At 33.5% G+C, this 22,353-nt stretch overlaps 1 protein-coding gene across 1 annotated transcript; it reads right to left on the reverse strand.

Moving 5' to 3' along the window:
* Positions 1–2,612: 2,612 nt before the first annotated feature.
* LOC124917322 (WD repeat-containing protein 48-like) lies at positions 2,613–17,209 on the reverse strand. The gene is made up of 18 exons (XM_047457777.1): positions 17,108–17,209; positions 15,987–16,145; positions 15,441–15,506; positions 15,259–15,348; positions 14,777–15,088; positions 14,546–14,643; positions 12,011–12,046; positions 11,267–11,387; positions 10,903–11,139; positions 9,851–9,946; positions 9,679–9,744; positions 9,541–9,579; positions 9,306–9,440; positions 8,702–9,051; positions 7,221–7,314; positions 6,160–6,345; positions 5,404–5,521; positions 2,613–2,979 (listed from the first exon to the last, which is right to left on the reverse strand). The coding sequence occupies exons 1-17, from the start codon at positions 17,201–17,203 to the stop codon at positions 5,423–5,425; spliced, it is 2,280 nt and encodes a 759-aa protein (XP_047313733.1). The 5' UTR covers positions 17,204–17,209; the 3' UTR covers positions 2,613–2,979; positions 5,404–5,422.
* Between the last annotated feature and the right edge of the window lie 5,144 nt (positions 17,210–22,353).

Consider the following 22,353-nt stretch of genomic DNA (forward strand, 5'->3'; position numbering starts at 1 on the left):
CAATCTCCAGGATAAGTCTTTTTTGCCGGACCAGAATAACTGGGGCAGCAAAAAAGTTGTGGCTTCTTCTTATAACTTCCCTGTCCAAAATATCATTGACTAAATGTTCAGTTTATGTCTTTTGCAGAGCAGGATACCAGTAAGAACACAGACACACAGCTTATGTGCCTTTCTTTAGTAGAATTCGATGATCTTATTCCCTGACTGGTGATAGGTCTTCTGGTTTCTGGAATATTGGGCTGAAGTCTTTGAGCATCCACTGGAGGTCATTAGGAATCTCTTCTGATTCTCTTGTGGTAAGTGAAAAAAATTGGTCTTTATTTTCACTTCTTATTTGAACATGGCAGGAACATTGTCTTTCTTTAGTAACTTCTCTAGATAGTTGTCTTGTATTAAGTTGATATGTGCATGGGAATATTCCCTGTAAGACTGTGTAAGAATGTGGTTATCCCTTCTTAAACAAAAGATAGGGTCAGTTTTTCAAATCCCATGACGAAGGACCTAAATTAATCAGTCACTCAATGCCAAGCACAATGACATACCCTGTCATGGTAAGCACCTTCATATCTGTTTGATAAACTTTACCTTCCATAACCATTTCAGACATTGACAGAAGCTGAAGTAGAATATGTTAGAGTCGTCTACCACTCGAACTAACAGCACCTGGGTGGGTAGTATGTCATGTCTTATGTTCTTCATTAAATTGCTATTAATGAAATTATGATTGCTGCCTGTGTCAATGAGAATCACCTTTGGAAGGTTCCCGATCTTGCTAAGAATCTGGAGTGTTTGAAATTTTTTAGAATCGGTCAATGCGTGCAAAAAAATGGCATGCTCTTCCACTGTCTCAGGCTGCAAAGGAGAATCATCAAAACCCGACTCTGGAGTGGGTTCTTGGAAATATGGTAAGTGATCATTAACTGAGACCATGAATAATTTTGATTTACATCTGTGGTTAGGTTCTCATTTTTCATCCATTGAAGCCGGATCTAATTGATTAATGTGACCCTGGTTTGCACTGGAAGACAACACATCTGATGAGCTTGGCTTGAAGTGTGGAGTTCTGTTGGTGCTTTTTAGGCCTGATTTAATATTTGTTAGCTTGGGTAGAAGCGGTGGTTCAACGCTTTACAAGTGTTCGCTGCTCATTAGGGACCTGTATGTCGCTTCTTGGACCTTGGTCATCGATATGGCTTCATTTAAGGATCCGGGAAATTGTAGTCTGATACAATTAGCGATTTCCTCCCTCAACCCAGACAGGTAGTAGTCTATAACATACTCCATTGACATACTATACAATTTTTGGGAAATTGACATGTATTGAAAATTGTATATTTGAACAGAACTGACCTGTTTCAGGTTCATCAATTTCCTCATGAGGGTGTCATGTATGGAAGGCCCGAACTGCAGAAGATGTCTCTCTTCAACACCTCACATGTCATGACTTCTCTATGGCTGTGTTGCTGAAGATAAGACGCATACCACAATCTTGCTTCACCTATAAAGTGAATGAGAACAACGTCCAATTTAGTTGCATCATTAGTCCTGTCCACCCTAAAGAACTGCTCACCAGTAAAGTGAATGATAGCATTTGAAAAAGTTCAATTTTTATTAAAAAGAACGTAAAATGCGTTCAAACATTACAAGGAAAGGAAAAAACAAAACAATAAATAAGAAAATAACATAAAAAATTTAAATGCCAATAAGATCGAAAAATTCTCATCCCTACTAGCTCCTCTTTTCGGATTGAGGCAAACGTGTGTAACATAAATTTTTTGAGACGTTCGTATCCATAATTTTTCCCTTCAAAAACTCTTTTATTTTTTTCTTTCCAAATTGTCCACCACATGATGAGAGAAATTAGTTTTCAATAATCCACGATTTTGTTACTATAACACAATTTAATCAATTTGACCCAAAATCATCGACTTTTGATGGTGTATCCCATTGGATTGAATGAGGTTCACAATGAAGAAAAATGTGATCAATAGATCTTTCACTCTTCAAACAAATATTGTATCGGCTAGCGAGAATATTCAATTACAACAGTTAGAACAACTATAGAGAATTAACCAAAATCAATTTTATGAATAACATAAAAATAAATCAAAACAAAGATTTTAGAATAGAAAACATAAACCACACAACAATATTTATAGCTGATTTTATTTGGGGGGAACGTAACAAAATACCGGATCATCTTAATTGAATAAAAATTGTAAGTAAATAAATAATAAGAAATTTATGTCTAAATTAGAAAATAAATAAAAACTCAAAACCTCATTTTCATATATTAACTCAACCCTAAGACAAAAACAAGGCAAGATTGGTAGACACCTCGAACCTTATCAAGATCAATAGTCAACAAGAGGCAAGTAATCTAGATCCAAATAAAAATCACTTTTAATGCTGGAACTTAATATACCCAACCTTTAAAAAAAAATACATTTTCTACTCTAAACCTGCAGAGTGTTTTCAATTGGACCCAATTTTCTTTCTTTTTTTTTTAATATAAATTAAATATATTACAAAGCATACACATAAGAAGACATTTATTACAATTCACCAAATTTGTTGAAAAATAAATTCATACTGGTAGTGATCTTTAATTCATTTGGAAAAAAACAAAGCAGGAGATAAAATATATGCAAATACATATTCAAGAAAATACAAGAGGCATTATTTCCAAGAAAATAAAAGTAAATTGGTTTGTTATAAATATGCACACAGTACAATTTCCCCAGCTCAAGCTGTGTGTGTGTGGCAAATATGATCTCTTTTAGAGCTAATTTGCATTGAATCTCAAGCTCAAGACCCAAAAAATAAAAAAAATAAAACTCAGACCAATGTTTGGAGTAGCAGCATAAAATTATTGGCAAACTTGAGAATGAAGACAAATGGAGAAAAATGAGCTTCTATTCAGATACTTTGTTTCTTTTCTTCAAGTGGGCCACATTCACTTCTCACACACCTTCGTTTCTGTGCAATGGCAAAAGGTCAGCTATAAATAACTAAATAATAGCAGCAACTGCTACTGCAAAATCAATTCAAAGGAGGAATGCATCAATGTTAGAAACAACAATCTTATCAATATTATAGTGAATGACATAAGTAGTAGCAACTCCACCCATCTCATCATTTTTTTTGCACAAGTGATACTGATGGAGATCGGGGATTAGGGTCCGGACCAATCATACCGTCACTTGTCCGTCAAATTAATAGTCTTAGTTTATTTTATTTATTATTATTTATTTTAATTGGATTGGTTAGGATAACTATCAATAGCATTATAATTAACTATTATTAGGATTGCCCTATCATATAAAGGAAGTTTATGTTTCATTTGGATTATTGAAAGAAATTACGAAAGGTTCTTACTTCTCTTAACGATTTTCTGGTTTCTCACACCTTTTTATTGGATTGTTTAAGCCCTAAAATTTGAACTCTAACATGTACATACTTGCACTTCCTAGTTCCTACATATAAAAAACATAAATATGCAATTAAATTTATAATAATTTTATAAATGTTGATACATTTTGTAACCAGAATGTTTCGGCCAACTTTTCCCGCACTTCAATCTGGTACTTCTATAATCGAACCTAAGATCTCAAGGTAGTAATAAGCCTCTTAGTCTAAGTCTATTGTCATAGACTATCCAGGATGGATACCTACGTTTTATATATACCATTCAATCTGCAACAAACAAATTCCCCATAATTTTGTCATGTAAACAGGAATGTTGTAGTCAAATCATCACAAGAATGGTCAGACCAGCAAAAAAATCTTTTTAATAGGTAATATCGCAAGAAAAATGCAGAAGGCAAAAAGACCTGTACATTGGATCCAAATGTGAATAATCCCAACGACCAGAAAAAAATAATCTTTCAAACTTCTAAAAAATAAAAAAAGGCCCGGCCTAAAACCTAATTGCATTCCTTACAAAGTAACCAGGTGCAGTAATTATAAACGTTAATTTTCCCCAACTTAAATCTAATTCCATCTTATGCTGAAAAATGCTTTCATCTGCAAAATCATGGACAAGGTAGGTAGAATGCATATGGGAGTTTGATGGAATATTTTGTCTACATGGGGATTAAATCAGGGGCAATTCATTTAGATTTTGCAAGTTTGAGGATCTTTATCAAAATTCGGGCAAAATTGAAAAGGTAGCAAAACTAACATAAATAAACTTCATGAGAATATTAATATGCACTTTGTTTTAACATATATGTCTTGTCTTGAACCATAAATTTCACCTAAGTCGTCGATGGTTTCTAAGAATTCATGGTAAGAATTGGTTTATGTCATATGAAGTGGTATTATGTTAAGGACCACATTCTTAGGTGTCATGTTCCGAATATTGTGACGAACTTCTTTTCTCTGTATCGGTAATAGTGGGATATATTAGAAGTTGTACAAGGGTAGTAGGAGGTAGTATGATAGTTAAAAGAGTAAGTTAGTAGTTTAGTAGCTTATAAATAGTATAGTAATCATTATTAGAAGAGAAATGAATGAATACTTTTGAATCTAGATTTTATCCCTCTCAAAGACTTAGGTGTCTCAACTATATTTCTTCTATAAATCCTAGATCTCTAGGCTGGTACTCATTATAGTCTCACACATAAGAATGAAGAACATGATCTTGAACACTCCCCTGATCTAACACTTCTAGGACTACTTGATTGCGATAAGCATTTCTGCATAAATTATCTACAGCTAAAGGCCAAGATTAGTTTGTAGTTTATTTCTTCTGTTTCTCTTAGTACTTTTCTTAGTTGTCGACATGTCGAATATAAGGAACCTATTGGAAACTGGTTGTCAAAATCACAATTCCATTACAAAGTTATAACTGAAAGTGTTTTTTTTTAAAGTTTGGTATAAGATTGTTTTCAGTCATGATCCAACATTATAGTGTGATTTTTTACTTCATTTAGTATAAATATTATATTCCATATCATGATCCAAATTATTGTATGATTCTTAGCTTCACTTTGTATAAAAATTATTCTTTGGATCATGATCCAAATTATTTACTAGATCAATGTAATTTTGGGAGAAAATAACAAATGATGAACATAAAATGTGATCACAAATAGGCCTTTTGAGAGGTTTTTTTTTTTGCGTAAAAGCAAGTGACAGTTTATATCTCCCTGCAGTTCTACCCTTCCCAAATCAGGAGCAGTGGGAGTAAGACAGAGCTTCAACCCGAGCTGTTGTTTCCTTAAAAAAAGTTCTAACAACTGTATAGTTCATTTAACAAAGCCTTAGAGAATTTAATGGATTTTTCTTCCGTTCTAGGAAAGAGAAAAATGTCATCATTTGTGCTACTAATGCCTGAGAGTTACATTTCTTAAAGCTAAAATACACCAGCTAAAAAAAGTGAAAAGTACGAGTTCTGACCTCTTGATGAATGGAAAAATCACTTGTCTTGAACCAGTCTGTAGTTGAGGACAACATCATCAGATTTTTTCCACACATAAGCCCGGACTGTTTCTAAGCTCATATCTATTGATAAAACCTGGTGAAGCAAGTGAAATAAGAACATTTACATGTTCAATCTATAGACTTATCAACAGACACGGATAAATTAATAACACCAGTCCTCGGAGTCTCAAATTTTTAAAGAATTAAATAACGTTCAATACTGTGAAAAATATTAAATATTAGATGAAGAAAAGAAAATAATAAACCCAAAAGATAATTATTTATGACATCAGATTTATATCCTAAAAAACTTATTGTCTAGTCTAAAGATACTTGTACAAGTTTTATTTTGTTTATTGAACTTGCGTTGCTTATTTTGCTTCCTCAATTTAAAAATGGCCCAAACTACTTCCCTCCGCCAGTTCTTGATTAACTCCTTTAAGTTCTTAAGTACCAGTACTCAGCTTCAACAGCTTCTTGATCTCAATTATTGACCTTTTTTTTCTTTCTAAAATACATGTTTCCCGAACATAATAATAGAAATATAATTCAATTCTCATTCTTAACAAGTTGGAATTATAATTTTTCCAATTATACATGTCCAAACACAACCTTAGCCTAAGTCATTACTCAGAACAGTGATGACAGTCATTGGTGCCTACTTTCTAATAACCTATTTTTTTTATTGAACATTTAAAGGCGAACTAAAAATTTAATCAATTGTTCACTTACTTGATTATTACATAAAATTTCTATAGACGGCTTCAGCTTTTGCCAAGGCTTCACTCCAGTTCTTGCAAATATATCGTTCCCAGCTGGAGGCTGTAACTGACCACCACGAAATCCGGGTGACAAACTTTCAGCATTCAAACTATCCGGTTTGTCAAGAACCATCTTCTCCACAACATAATTAATAACCTAAATTAAAAAGAAACAGATTATTTCAGCATATCTATAGTTACACTTCATCACATCAACAGTTTCAAGTGAATGCAAGATGAATGTATACAAGAGGATCTAATTGTCATCATTTAAATGATAATTGTTATCCATCTGCTCATATACAAATAAATCATTCAACCATAAATCAGATTAAATCTCTTCACAATTCGTGATGATCCGTTTCATCTATTTTGCACTAAGTTTTAAAAAAATCAGATAAACCTTAAAATAATCAAACATAAAATGTTCTGATAGCGATAAATTAAAAGATTTTATGTGGCTTACAGATAGTAAAAGTTTTCCGTAAGAGAAATTCTTCAGAAGAAAAGTAAACAAAGTAAGAACTAAGGCCTCTCAAAGCTAATCAACCATGGAAAATTTTATTCATGGCCAACCATTTTGGAAACCAGCGCAATTCCATAATAAACAAGTCTCTTGGTAGCTTCTTAGACCAAAAGATGAACCAGTTAAAATTCCATCATACCCTTAAAGATGTTTTGTAAGACTTCTCATCTCGATGTGGATCTCATCTATCCATACAAGATCATGTTTGGACTCCTATTGAACTAAAAGTGGTTCAAATTGTTTCTTTATAATAGATTAGCGGTTGTAAATGTGAGAAAATTCTCCGATCTTCAAAGTCCTCAGAATTGTTCATTTTAAAACAATTTTAACTATATGAGATGCATACTTGAAGTCAGACAATTCTAGGGTACAATATATTAATTTAGAATCCAATTCAAGACTCAAACTGAGGTAAAAGGAAATTCCTAATTGCATAAAAGGGATTACAGAATCTCACAGTAATTGCTCCAACACTAATAATTAAGATGATTTACACAAAAGCTTACTTTGTGAATTTTTAATATACGAGGCGCACTCAGTTTCCCTTGAGTCAATACTTGCAGAGTTGAACCCTCATATGGGTGTAGGTAAAATCCACATCTGTAAGGACAAGAATTAACACATAAATTTGACAGAAACAAAAACAATTTTGCAAGTACTAAATCCTTTTAAAAGAAAACAACATCAGACCATTATATTACAATAGGTCTACATAGATACCCATGCATTAAATTATTCTAGGTTAAAATAACAAACTGAATGGTCAGTTAAGAATTTCTTTTAACTCAAACTTGGTCAACCAAACAAAATTGAAGATGAACCTTTCCCAGTAAGTGAAGCAACGAGGACTTCAATAATCCAGATTCAAGCCACAAAGTAGCCACTGCTCTTCCATGCGGTCTTCTCCATTCACAAAACTACCATCTCAAGATCTCACTATAAATTTTGATAATATTCCTACCAATTTAAGAAAACTCAGCCCTATTGTCAGGAATCTAAGGCCGTTGTTTTATGTTTAATTTCAAACTCCGTCCCTGAAGCGAAGAAAGAGGAGCAGGAACTAGAGGTTGTCCTCTTCCGACCCTGAGTGGATGATTGATGAAGCTTGTACATTTCACATGTGTCCCAATTAAAATTGGTTTTCCAATACCTTATCTGGGTCCACCGAAACAACATCCTTGCTGATAATATGCCCAAGGTAATCCAGTTGCTGCTTGTAAAGATCTCGGCATGTTTTGGTCCTGAACTTCTCAGCCCTTTTGCAATGGTTCAAGCTGAATCTTGAGCACTTGTAAGGGGCTACAATTTCCGACCTTGATTCCACCCCGCCACTACCAAATAAGGGACTTTAACTCTTCAAGAAAATACTCGTTTCCACTCAACAATCTACTCGTCAATCACATCATCAACCAAAATAATAAATACCCACATTTAAAAAAAATATAAATATTTGTTTTTATGTTATACTCCTAGTGTCTTTTTTTCATGCAACTTGCTTATCAAAGAACATTTGTAAATGCATTTCTTGAAGCATAACTAAGACTTTTTTTATAGTCTCCTGCTGCTTGTCCTTTTGATCACTGATGTGTAAGCTTGGACCATATATGTGATAACTGCTGATTCAATTCTCCTTTTCTTCCAATGCTTCTTGTCCATCTTAGAGTTTTGGATCTTGATGATCTTTAATACAACTGCTATTTCAATCGAATCACTTAGCAAGTACTCCTCTGCTTCATCTTAATCCATTAGGTTTAGATAGTCATACTAAATTGTAGGCATATAAATAAATGGTCCTAACCTCTACTGTAATTACGCAACTCATATATTTCCGGATAAAACATTTTGACATTATGACAGAATTAACAGAATAAAGTTGAAACTGACATTGCATACTATGAAATTTCCTGTTCCAGATACCAAGTCAGTAGCGAAATAAAGATATTCTAGTCCTGTGTAAAATTGAATGGACCAGTGCTAGGACTATTACTTGGTGTTCTCCCTTGGTGGGTACTGATTATTCAGAAGACAGTCAAGGCACCACATGGGGAAGTATTTTTCATCTTCAGTCCCATCTAACTCAGTGACTTTCTTTCGCCATAGACCACTTTGAGAGCCCTCAGTAATGATGGAAGGAGGACAGGCTGCAGAGAATTCAAAGGGAGGGTAGACAAACAAGTCATTTTCTACCTCTGTTCTGGAAAGTGTAGGACTTTTAGCAGAGATATCCTTGGACAATGGAACTTCTCCATTGGCTGAAGCTTGGGATCCAAACTTCTTCCTTCTTTTGGATAACCAATTTTCCAAAAGCCCTTTAAGTGTTTCCCGTGCCAAATTTACCTGCAAAATGGAATAACATTTCGTCATAGAGAATCCAAATGAGAATGTTAGTTTTATGAGTTCAAACTGTAAATCAATGAGTATATTTCTAAATCTACTCATAATATCTCAGTGTTAAATATTTTCCCTAAAGGATACATGCATTTCAGAATAGATGGAAAAGACAGTAGAATTGTAATGCTGAAGAATTTTCATAATGATAAGGGTTGCACTGTGGAGGTTATGAATGAACTTAAAGGAGAGGGAATATAAACCTTATCATCCTCAGGTTTTTCAGCAATCTTAAGGTCAGATGAATACATCTCTGCAGTAAAGCACTGGGGGCTATCCAAGTGGATGGACAAGCATCCGAGTCTGGAATCAACAGTGAACCATGCAGGAATGCTTACCTGAAAACCCATCAATATGAGATGGAAATTGCAGAAACAAATACATGGCAAAAATTCAAGAGGAAAATACATTCAAAAATATATCTAAGAACACCTATACCATTTCAAATAACTCTTCCTTCTTTTCCTCAAAGGACACCTGAAATAGAATCAACAGATAGAACACGACTTGGAACTGAACTACACCAATGTTGAGAAAAAAGAAAAAAATCAGGTAAGAAAATATTAAGCTGCTAACCTTGCCATAATCTTCTACTACGATGCCTCTAGTCAACTCCCACAACTTAACAGAGTCAGCTGTATCCTACCAAAGACCACAATAGAGTAAAAGATCAAATTCTGCAAGTCTTCGACTAGAAAGAAGTGATGTTCCTAGGAACTTTTGTGTGAAACTGTCAAAAGAAAACTACCTTAGTGAGGACATGCCTTCTATTATTTAAAATAACAGAATGAATAATTGCTGGTGCTCCATGAATGGTATATGAGGGATTTTTATAAACAGGAACCTGCAAATTAAATAACTAACATCAGTACTTAAAGTAATAAAGAATTGTACATTCATAAATTGACAGCGATAAATAACGCTGGCGTAGGCATTAAAACAAATGAAAGCTGCTCAGGTAAGGCAATTTCATTGATGAAGAGGGGATGCTCTCAAATATAAAAGATTTCCTTAAGAACAAATAACTCCATACATTCCAGAAAACCAAAAGAAACAATATTTGCTACATGAATCCAAATGCCAGCTCTGTAGAAGGTGAAACCAAATACTAGCAAAAAAAAAGTTCTTTAAATAATTGTTCCAACATTTTCCAAAATACTATAAATACCCAAGAAAGTCAGAATGTAATTAATGAATGTCAAATTTCGAAGGTAGGTAGGTAGATAACAGAGGCTTCTTCTTACCTTTTCCGAGTGAATAATACATCAAATAAAAAGTGCAAGATGAAGAGAAGCTAAAAAGGTTTTAAGGATTAAAGGAAATGTATAACCAGTCCAATTACAAAATAAATTTTACAATATGATTTGTTGAAGATGATGCTTTATATCTTTATTGAAGACAAGAGGAGTGGAAGACTTGGTATTGATTCGTCATGTTATAATTGTTGTAATTACATTTTAGTCTTCTTGTCTGTGTTTCCTATTGTTGTAAGGCTATCTATCTCCCTATGGTGTATAAATAGAGTAGGGGCATCATACACACTACAGCATTCTAAGAGAGAACACACGTGCTTGAACTATATAGAGTTCTCAGAAAGAACACAAGTCCATCCGAGAAATTGGTGTTGATTAGTTTGAAGTTCATCTTGTGTAGAATTCTCTGGTATTCAAGCAAAAAAATTGAGAAATGTTTGCCACTAACTTTAGAAATCAAAAAGAGAAAACATATACTGGCACCAGACAAATCCCTTAAACCAAGCTGCAGAAGAATGCATAAAACAAAGATGAGATCATTACTCACTAGTGTAGATCCGTCTATGGAGGCTCTTGCCCGTGAAAATGACAAATTCCCAGCAAGAAAAGAGCAACCTCTTTGAAAAACTTTCTGAGGGTTTCCACCCTCAACTGGCCATCTATCTACAGAAGAATCTGAGGTCGCAACCCATATATCATCATCATGCAATGCCAACTTTAAAATAGGGTGCTCTTTGGTACAAAGTAACATGCTTTCTCTTGTAGACAAATCTGTTAAATACATCTGAGTATAAAGAGTAATGAGATAAATATAAATAAAAGGTATCACAGAAACAAACACAAACAGCTGGACAAAAGGACAGTAGAAACCTAAATACAGAACACCAAGTAATTTAAAGATATCGACTTACAGTACTGTCTCTCCCACCACTATACACATGACTGAACGTAGGTGTGCTGGCGAGTGCCCAAACAGAATCTGTATGCACGGCATAAGAGTGCACACAGCGTTGCTGACCTAGATCCCATAGTCTATAAATAAGTATAAGAATTCATAAGTTGGGAACATCGAAACACTTCATATCTTCATCATCATATGCATATCTCGAATAACAATGTGTAATTAGAAATAGCAGGAAAAGCTAGAATGGTGACATTTGCAGTAGTTAAAAGATAAGAACTTTAAGACAGTGTCGCCCTTACTCAGAACAGCATGATGCTACTCATATAGATATTATAACACTCTATTTTCCACATGTAGAAATAGCCATTTGGATTGAAACATCTTCATGTTGCAACCTCATTTATGAGGGTAAACCTAGATGATGCTGTGTAAGTTAAGTAATGGAGATTATGCCAAAAGCCCATAAATACAATCTTTGTTATCCACCAACACATGTACACACACGCACACACATATATATAACTAATTCACATAACAAAATAAATGGTATATGGGTTTATCAGCCTTTATCCTACTTCAGAAAACACATAAAATACAGATAATATTGCGGAGAAACGTTTCTTCAATTTAAATTGAGGAGTCAGTCATTAAGAAATGGGATACAAAGGCAGATAAGTAGACGATTGTACAATGAATGATAAACAATAGAACTGAATATGAAAAATTGTTCTTCAAAATTAGTGAGTTCTACCTGATCATAGAATCTGAAGATCCTGATAAGCAATACCTGCAGCCATATAATTTGCAACAGCAACTAAATTAGAGATATTAACTCAGCTTTTGAGAGAGAAGAGTGAATATTTTATTCAAATATGACTTGTATTTTACATTAGAGATGTGTGATATATAAAGGACTTTGAGTGTAATAAAAGCAATAACTGACAACAAGTAATGTGTAGAGTGTAAGCAAAGCAACATGTTGAGTGCAAGTAATTGCACCAACTTCTAAGAAAGATAGAGTTAATTCTACACTCCCCTCAAGTTGGGTAGTAGATGTTGAACGTGCCCAACTTGCCACATAGTTCTTCGAAATTCGGCTTGGGAAGAGTTTTGGTGAGTATGCCAGGCACCTGATTGCGTGATGTAACGTAGAGGGGTGCAATAGACCCTTTATTGACGTTCTCTGAAATAAAGTGACGATCAATTTCAATGTGTTTGGTTTTATCATGATGAACCGGATTCTTTGCAATACTGATTGCAGCTTGGTTGTCACACATCATTTGAATAGGTCCATCTGGAGGCAATCCTAACTCTTCAAGGATGTGGCGTATCCAAATTCCTTCACAAATTCCGAGTGCAAGAGAACGATACTCAGCTTCAGCACTACTCCGAGCGACAACAGATTATTTCTTGCTTCTCCATGTGACGAGGTTGCCCCATACAAATGAACAATATCCAGAGGTGGATTTTCTGTCGGTAATGTCCCCGGCGTCTTTACTTGTGAATAGAAGCCTCGAATGTTCATTTCGACGGAGCTTGCCCATTCGAGGTAGTTGTCGCCGTTAAATCTAAAGACGAAGATAGGAGAATAATCCACAGAAGGGATGGTGGATGAAGAAGAATTTTGGCCAGCCATGATAGGAGATAGCCGATCGAGAAGAAAGATTGAAATTTTTAAAGCTCAATATTGCTCTGATACCATGTAGAGAATTGAGCTTTTGAGAGTGAAGAGTGAATATTTTACTCAAATATGACTTGTATTTTACATTAGAGATGTGTGATATATAAAGGACTTTGAGTATAATAAAAGCAATGACTGACAACAAGTAATGTGTAGAGTGCAAGCAAAGCAACATGTTGAGTGCAAGTAATTGCACCAACTTCCAAGAAAGATAGAGTTAATTCTACACTTTCCTCAACTTTCAACTCAATTACTGTCAAATCCTTATTAAGGTAAAAGAAGACATGTATCACAAGAACATCATGTCCTTTGAAAGAAGGTGAACAAGTTACAACAACAGAAAGTGATGCAGTTTGTTTCTTTTGTGTCTGTTGGAATATTAGGAAAATTAGTGAACAAATTAATCAAGAACGGAAAGGTCGCACCCTTTTCGTTCTGTGCTAGGATCTTTTGGAAAGGATGTGAATGACAGGCTTTACAAGGCTTGAAGAAACCAACATGCAAATTAAAGGGATGCTTATCTATTGCACATGGTAAATTGGGTCTCCAACAATGATCTTGAGTTTTTGAATTTGTTGTGAGTTGTCAGGTCAGATAAATGATTTCCTTATGTTATGACCTCTTGGACTACTTATACTACCTTGAATGAGTGAGAAAGATAAATGATTTCCTTATGACCTCTTGGACTACTTATACTACCTTGAATGAGTGAGAAAGAGAAGCATCAGATTAAATGTTACAATTTTGAGTTGACTAGACACTGCAAGTGGAATTCAAAGGAATTTCATTATCATAAAGCCTCCACAAGCCATAAGACAAGATGCATATAACATCTTCTAAGATGCCTCACAGATACAACAAACATGATTAAACAATGTTAATTCTCAAATTTACCCCTCTTGGGCTACGTATACTTCCATGAATGAGTGAGAAAGAGAAGTATCAGATAAAATGTTGCAATTTCAGTTGACGAGACAGAACACAAGTGAAATTCAAATTAATTTCATTATCATAAAGCCTCTAAAACTTAAAACAAGATGCATATAACATCTTCTAAGATGCCTAACATATATAACAAATTAAACAACATTAATTCTCAAATCTACCCCTCTTGGGCTACTTATACAACTTTGAAGGAGTGAGAAAGAGAAGTATCAGATGAAATGTTGCATGTTTCAGTTGACAAGACAGAACACAGGTGAAAGTCAAAGGAATTTCATTCAAATAAAGCCTCCAAACATAAGACAAGATGCATATAACATCTTTGAAGATGCCTAACAAACATGATTGAACAACATTAAGGTCAAATTGAATGTCTTCATGCACTGTACCTGTAAAGATTGGTTCTTTTTTAATTGATTCTTCTGACAATTAGTCTATGTAAAATGTAACACAAAGGATAAATAACAATCAAAGGAGTTGGAACCCATAATAACTGAAGAATCTTGTGGTTCAAAGGACACAGGTACAGAACAATGTTTTTCCTCCCTTCTTCGCCAGTGGCTTTGCCTTAGGAAGATTGGTTTTTTCTAATGGTTTTAAGAATGATTGGTCACCCTTGTCCGACTCTTATTAATCCCAAAATATCCATACTTGAACACTAACCTGCCTGTAGGATCAAGGAGCAACGCTCTGATATTATCAGTATGCCCTCTGAGCTTCGTGGTTTTTGAACCAGTTCTGGGATCCCAGACCCGGATAACCTAAAGAGTAGGATGAAATTAAGATATACACCTCTCAGAGTCCAAATGCAGAGAGATTCAGAATGTCAAATCTCAGCAGTTTAATGAATTCAACAACCAAAAAACAAGAACTATAGCAAACATTAGAAGATACCTTCTCTGTTCCTCCAGACACAAGAAGGTTTCCACTGTCATTCATTGTTAGCGCATAAACAGATTCTTTATGACCTTTGGCAGATATTGGGACATATCCATGAGATGGATTTAGGTTCAAGGAAATATTGTTGCTTGAACCATTAGAATGCAGACTGTTGGAAGTAGATGATGGTGAATTCCCTGGATAACTGAAGCCATTTGCATGGTCATCTTCAGCTGCATCAGTTGACTTAGAAATGGGTCTAAGTGAAGCTTCGATATCCCATATGAATACCTCCCCACAAAGGCCACCAGATGCAACAATAGTACTCTGTGATACATAAGTTTGTACTAGTATTAGAATGACTACACTAATGCACAAAGCAGATTTACCTAATCAGTTTGAATAGAGAACTCAAATTGAAGAAGTGGAGAATCAGGAAGTTGTCATCCAAGTTATACAAATATATCCAGAAGGCTATATATAATTGGTGACTATACATTTTTTGGTGTTGCACCTAGGCAAGTGACATAATCACTGTGCTGACGAAGAGTCCTGGTACAAATCCCATCAGATAAGCAATTCCATGCCTGTTGCAAGCCATTTAGTTAACATTGAAGTAGAAAAATTAAACCATAATTGCCGCATAATGCAATAAACTATAGTTTATCTAACCAAGTACCTTGAGGGTAGTATCAGAGGAACAGGATATAAGGGTACTATCACCAACAAGGACAGCGTCATTTACCTGCAAATTTCAAGATTTGAAAGAGGACCAAGATCTATGTTACTAAGGACAACATTTGACCCGCTCAATTTAGAATTTCACCTTCATTTTGATACATATTTCCATAGCACTTCATATTTTAAAGTTTGTCCAAAAATAAATATCAGACCTGTCTAGGATTATGCAGATTGACTAGGAATTCCTACTTGAGGTTAGTATACTAAGTATGCAAAGGGAAAAAGACAATTACCACCACAGATAAGGTGAGAATAGCGACATTCTGAGCATTTTGGAAAGGGGGGACTGCTATTACTTTGACAACAAAAGATTAACAAGGCCTAACACCCAAATGATGTGAGTAATGAAAATTGCGAGGAACAAAGAGAACAGATGCTCACATACATCCAAAGATAAGATCCCTAGACATTTTAAGACATTGGAATATTTATAGATAAACCTTGATGAAAGGAATCCCAAATAGATATTCAAACATAAGATTACCCAATCAACATGGGACTCAAACGTAGCCGAGCATGTAGCTCCATCTTCAGCCAACTCCCATCTCTTCAATGTACCATCTCGGCTTCCAGTGAAGAGGTAATTAGTTCCATCTGTCACTGGGGACTTTAACACGGCTAAGCAATTTATACCAGCACAATGCTACAAAAACAAAGTATTCCAGAATTAAGATTGGTAGAATTGATACATTATGGCTAGTAGAAGAAAATGTAGAGCTGGAAATCTCATATAAATAAGGAACACAGATTTTGCACTGAAGAACAGAAAGGGAAAAAACCAAATCTGAGAAGGTATCCATAATCAACCAAAGGAGACTTACAGTGCCACAAAAAATTGAATGCAGAATTCTAACTTTTACAAATTTCAACATTTACTCCTTGAAATTTAAGTAAACATGCACACTAAGCAAAATGATGATGCATTAAATTTGTGAAATCTTTTTTTCTTTGGGAACGCAACGCTCCGATGACATGATTCTTGCTAGCAAAGTATATCAAAAGCAATGATTGTTATAAAACTTCTCAGTGAACATATATGAAGTCTTGCAATGTACAGAATAAATGAAAAAATACCCCAAGAAATTCCTTCCCTGATCTCATTTTATGCATAGTTTTTGTGTTGGAATATCCATATCTCTGTAACATCTTTCCAAATCTAAAAAGATTATAATTAACTAAGTTAACTAACCGTTGTGTTTGAATTGAAACATTATCAAAGATCCCAAAAACAATTATATACAAATATCAGTTTATTAGCTAATAAATCGCACTGTTGGAAATCAATCTGGTGAGGCGTTTTAAATTAGTATCCCAACAAAGTAGGTGAAACTCCATTTGAGTGAAAATAATTGACAAACCTAAGAATAAGTAAAATCATTTAGTTTATTGTGGAACCATTTATCAATAATATATTCGTCACTCCACGAATAGCATTAGACTAAAGAAAACAGCTAACACAGCAATACTATGACATAAAGAGGGTCCTACTTTTGGCCTTCCTATTATCTAAATAGAGAACCAATTCAGTGAACAGGTTTGTGGGACTAAGAAAGAGTGGAGAAGTTGGAACGGAAAAGAGGTTAGTTGGATGTTGAGAAGCATTACCTTCTTGTCATCAGCATCATTCAACACATACGTTAGCCTTTTCTCCTTTCTAGAGCGAACCGAGTTAGTATTCCCTGCACTGGCAACTCGATGCATTGCATAAACCACTGGAGCCACAAACAGGAACAGAAAGAAAGAATCAAAAACAGGGAATTCGGTAACTTTAATAGAAAAAGTACATAGAGCACGTACCCTAATCCCTATTAATGCTGGACCAAGGTTATTATGCCTGTTCTTCAAGAGGTTAGGTTAGGAACATATTGTACAAAACAGTAAATTACACCCAATTTAAGCAGTGGGACATGTCACCTTCCGCATCTCCTTGTTGTGGCTCGGCAAATCCTGCACTCTCTCCTCTCTTTCGATTTTAATCCCTTCTCGAGATACTGCGTGAGCTGCTGATTCAGTCGTCGCGAGTTATTTTCTCTGTAGTCGATGTGACCGCCCCAGCACGGTTACAGGGTGGCATGTTACCTCTACGGCTCTACTCAACGTCGAACATCAACCCCGAACTTCTTCAAGAAATCGCGACGGCCTCGAATTTCCAACAAGAACGCTGTTAAGATCAAGACACGTTCTTGATTTGGTAATCGGAAGAAAACAGTGGATGCGATGAAGAAGGAAGCTTAATAGAGTAGAGAGAATTTTAGGTATTTCATAATTTAATAAATGGTTTGTTTATTTCTAAATCGATTATTTTCGTAACAGATTATTATTTTAAAATAATTTGTATTAATTAAATATATATATATATATATATATAATGTTTAATTTTGAGAGTGTTTGGTTATGTTTTGAACTCGCAACCTTACAAAATAAGTACAACTCTTTAACCAACTAGACTAATAACATTTTTTTACATTTTAAATTCAATAACAAATTTGATGAACGCAATACGTTATAATAATAAAAGTTTAACTTTTTAATTAACTAATCAATATATATACATATATAATGATACTTAATTTTAAAAGTGTCAATGAAAGTAAATTGATACTTGGGTTGGATTCTGGGTTGACCCGTCCATCAACTTAAAACGATTAAAAATAAAATTAAAAATATTATAGGTATGTTTCGAAATCGCAACCTAACAAAAACAAAAACAAGTATAACTCTTTAACCAACTAAACTAATAACATTTTATATTTTAAATTGAACACCAAATTTGATGAACGCGGGACGTTGTAACAATATAAGTTCAGCTTTTTAACTAAATAATATATATATATATATATTGATGCTTAATTTTGAAATTGTCTGGATTGCCGTGTCGAGAGCTGTGGTTAATTTGAATATATATGTGAGAGTAAATAAATACTTGAGTCGGATTCTAGGTTGACCCGTCCATTAACTTAAAACGGTTAAAAATAAAATTAAAAATGTTATAGGTATGTTTCAAACTCGCAACCTAACCAAAACAAATATAACTTTTTAACCAACTAAGCTAATAACATTTTATATTTTAAATTTAACACCAAATTTGATGAACGCGGGACATTGTAACAATATATTTTTATCCGTGTGCATCGCAAAATAATTTATATTAGTATTACATGTAAATTATTCGAACATATTATTATTTTAAAATAATTTGTATTAGTATTACCAGTAAATTATTACTGAGTAGAATGGATTGGACTGGTTCGTTACATCAATTATATAATAAAAATAATTTTGAAATATTTATTTATCACAAATATTTATAATCTTTTATATTAATTAAATATATTTTTTATCTTTTATTTTTTTTAATTTTTATTAAATGAGTGCTAAAGATTAAATTTATAATATGATAAACTAATTATAAAAAAAATAAGATATTTATTTTATTATTATTATATAGAGAATTAATCACTCATCTATTCGTTATAAGTAAAATGAACGGTAGTTTAAAACAATTATAGAAAAATGCTACGGAAACGAAAATAAAATTACTAATCCGATGTGACCTCCATATGTGTAGGAGAGAGAAAAAGAAAAGAAAAAAAATAATGAAAAAAATTTAATTCATTTCTAATACGTTTTTGTCATTTCATCTCTCTCAACACTCTCCAACAAAAATCGTTTTCAAACTCAAACCCCTAGATCTATTCATTGTGTGAACACGATAATTTTTTTTGTTTTTTTATCTTGTATAGATAACGTTTTTTTCGGCTTTAATGTTCAGGAATGCAACATAGACAACGTCGAAGAAGGTAAAACATTACACAAATCGTCTATTGAACCCAAAAGATATCGAACAATGCCATGTTTTAGTTGAGAACATGGACTTGTAAAAACAACAATAAGACCATGTTCTTGTAATTTTTAATTTTAAAAAGAGGAGTGATAGAGAGAGGGAATTTGAGGAGGGAATGGGGGAGAGAATGATGTGTCACTACATCACTAGTTGGAAAAAGGATAAAATGTGATGAGAGAGAGAAGAGAGAGAAATTTCGTTATTTTTTTGGCTAATCAAATTACGCCACATCATTCCATCCCTCAAATTACATCCCTCAAATTCCATCTCCCAATCATTTCTCTTTTAAAAAATTGTATTTTTTTTCTAAAAATTTCATGTTTGGGAAGTGAAGTTAAAATCAAAATACACAATATGAAGTGATGTTGGTGATAGTTAAATTAATATGTATTTGAAGAACATTCTCATGTTTTTATAAGGCCGTGTTCTTTTAACTTTTCAAGTTTTTTTTTAAATTAATTTCATATTCATCTCCTTACAACTCCATGTTCAGCGCCTATGAACTCCATGTTAAACGCCTTTTTTAATTAAAAAAACTTAGTTTTTTTCAGACCAATTTCATGTTCAGCGCCTTATAACTTCATGTTTAGCGCATGTGAACTCAGTGTTTAACGCCTTTTTCTGTAAAAAAAACTTAGATTTTTTTCAAACCAATTGCATTTTCAACGCCTTACAACTCCATGTTTAACTCCTATGAACTCAATGTTCAGCGCCTACCAACGCCATGTTCTTTTAACTTTCCAGTTAAAAAAAAAATCTTTTTTTCTAAGCAATTTGATGGCCATATTTTTACAACCATGTTCTTTTAACTTTTCAGTTTAAAAAACCTTATATTTTCTACACAAGTTCATGTTCTTTTTGGAATGACATTTTCGCAGTAAAATTCCAATGTTGGAATGATCTTTTCCTCTGAAGAAGAACTTTGTGAATTATATTCATCATATGCCCAATTAATTTGATTTGGCATTTATAAAGTAGGGACCAAAATGATGAAAATGGTAAGCAAAAATACTCCATCATTATTTATGTCAAAAGTAAGTCCAATGAATGTTTTACAATCTAGACCTACAACTAAGACAAATTGAAAGCTAAAATTAAGGAGAATTTGTGATAACAAGCGTATGTCTTGAGCATAACCATACATTAAGTCCTAGGAAGACATGACATATTAGATCCTACAAAGTAATAGACACACATGCAAATAGGAGATTGCAATTAAACGATGAAGTTGGAATAACTTTGTCCAAAAGTTTTCAATCATTTGTAGTGGAAGCTACAGGGTATCATAACATATCTTTTGATGGGAGAACATGTAGAAATTTCATTATAAAAACTCGAAGGTTGAGGTTAGGGAGTGAGGATGCTGAAGTACTTAATAATTATTTCTTAAGAATGCAGAGTAGAAACTATAATTTTTCTACTTGCTTGATTTGGATGAGGAATCCCGAATTATAAACGTGTTTTGGGAAAATGGAAGGTGTAGGACTGCCTATGAGTATTTCTCTGATGTTATCACTTTTGATACAACCTATTTGACTAATCGTTATGACATGGCCTTTTCTCCATTTGTTGGGATCAATCATCATGGTCAATCTATTTTACTTGGTTGTGGCTTATTTTCAAGTGAAAATTCAGAGTCTTTCACTTAGTTGTTCATAACTTGGTTAACATGTAAATGTTTCGTTGAAAATAAAAACTTTTTTCGAAAGCGATGACTTATGCCCATCTTTCTTAGGGCGTTTAAAGAGCATGACTCTACCGCTTAGTTAAAAAAAGAGCCCATAGTCAAGTTAGTCAAAATCCATCACTATACTAATCTACAAATTCGGATCAATTCAAGCAGAAGAGGAGACGCTCAGATTGGACCAACCTTAAAGCTTTTGGATCTGATAGGAATAATAGAGAAGTAGGAAAACTTTGGCGATTCATAATGGGGTATAGCGAATATTTATGTTCCAGGACATAAAATATAAATAATGAAAGATGAGGAAGACGCTAGTCTTCTGTGACATAGCAGGAAAGGAACCAAAACCCGTTCAGTTGCTGAAAGAGATAAGCTTGATAAATGAGATTGAGTTTCACCATAAATATCCATTTTATAAAATAGATGAATAGAAAGGGCGGAGCCATTAAGCTGAAGGAAGAGCACTCGACCTTTATTTCAAACTAAAGCAAGAAAGAATCAAGTTTACTTTTCGAAAGAAGGGCCATCTTTTTTTACTAGTTTCTTAGTAAAGATGCGTTAACATTTCCCCAAATGCCATAATCACATAACAATATCGATCTTTGACAATTGCAATTGAGCATGTATTTCCTAAAGCTTGTCATCGTTTTTGTTTGTGGCATATCATGAAGAAACTTTCTATAAAATTAAGAAGTCATGAATACAAACTAATAAAGAAAAAGATGAAAAACATTGTATAAAACTCCATTACTATTCAACAATGCAAAGAGAATTAAAATAACATACAAAATATCATAAAAACATATCAATTTGAAATCTTTTTATAGTTGTTACAAAAAAAAACACAAAAAAAAAACGTGAAAACATACGATTTAAAATAAAACATGTTAATTTTGAATGTTTTAATTGTTTTTTGATGTTTTTACGAAAAAAACAAAAAATAAAAGCGTGAAAACGTACGATTTATAAAAACACGTTAATTTCGAACATTTAAATTTGGTTTTGATGTTTTTACAAAAAACAATATACAAAATATCATAAAATGGATCAATTTTAAGTTTTTTTAATGTTTTATGAAAAAAAATAGAAAATAAAAACGTGAGAATGTATGATTTTAAAAAAACGTTAATTTCGAACATATTGATTATTTTTTGATGTTTTTACGGAAAAAAAATAAAAGCGTGAAAATGGATCGATTTGAAAAAACGAGGTCGTAAAAGGCCTTCGGCTGTTTAAAACTCGTCCATTTCGAATTTCGTGAAAAAATAATTTGTTTTAATTGAATGATGATATATAAAATAAATACATTGTTCATCTTATAAC

Source organism: Impatiens glandulifera, unplaced genomic scaffold, assembly GCF_907164915.1.
Source record: "Impatiens glandulifera unplaced genomic scaffold, dImpGla2.1, whole genome shotgun sequence".
Classification (NCBI taxonomy): Eukaryota; Viridiplantae; Streptophyta; class Magnoliopsida; order Ericales; family Balsaminaceae; genus Impatiens; species Impatiens glandulifera.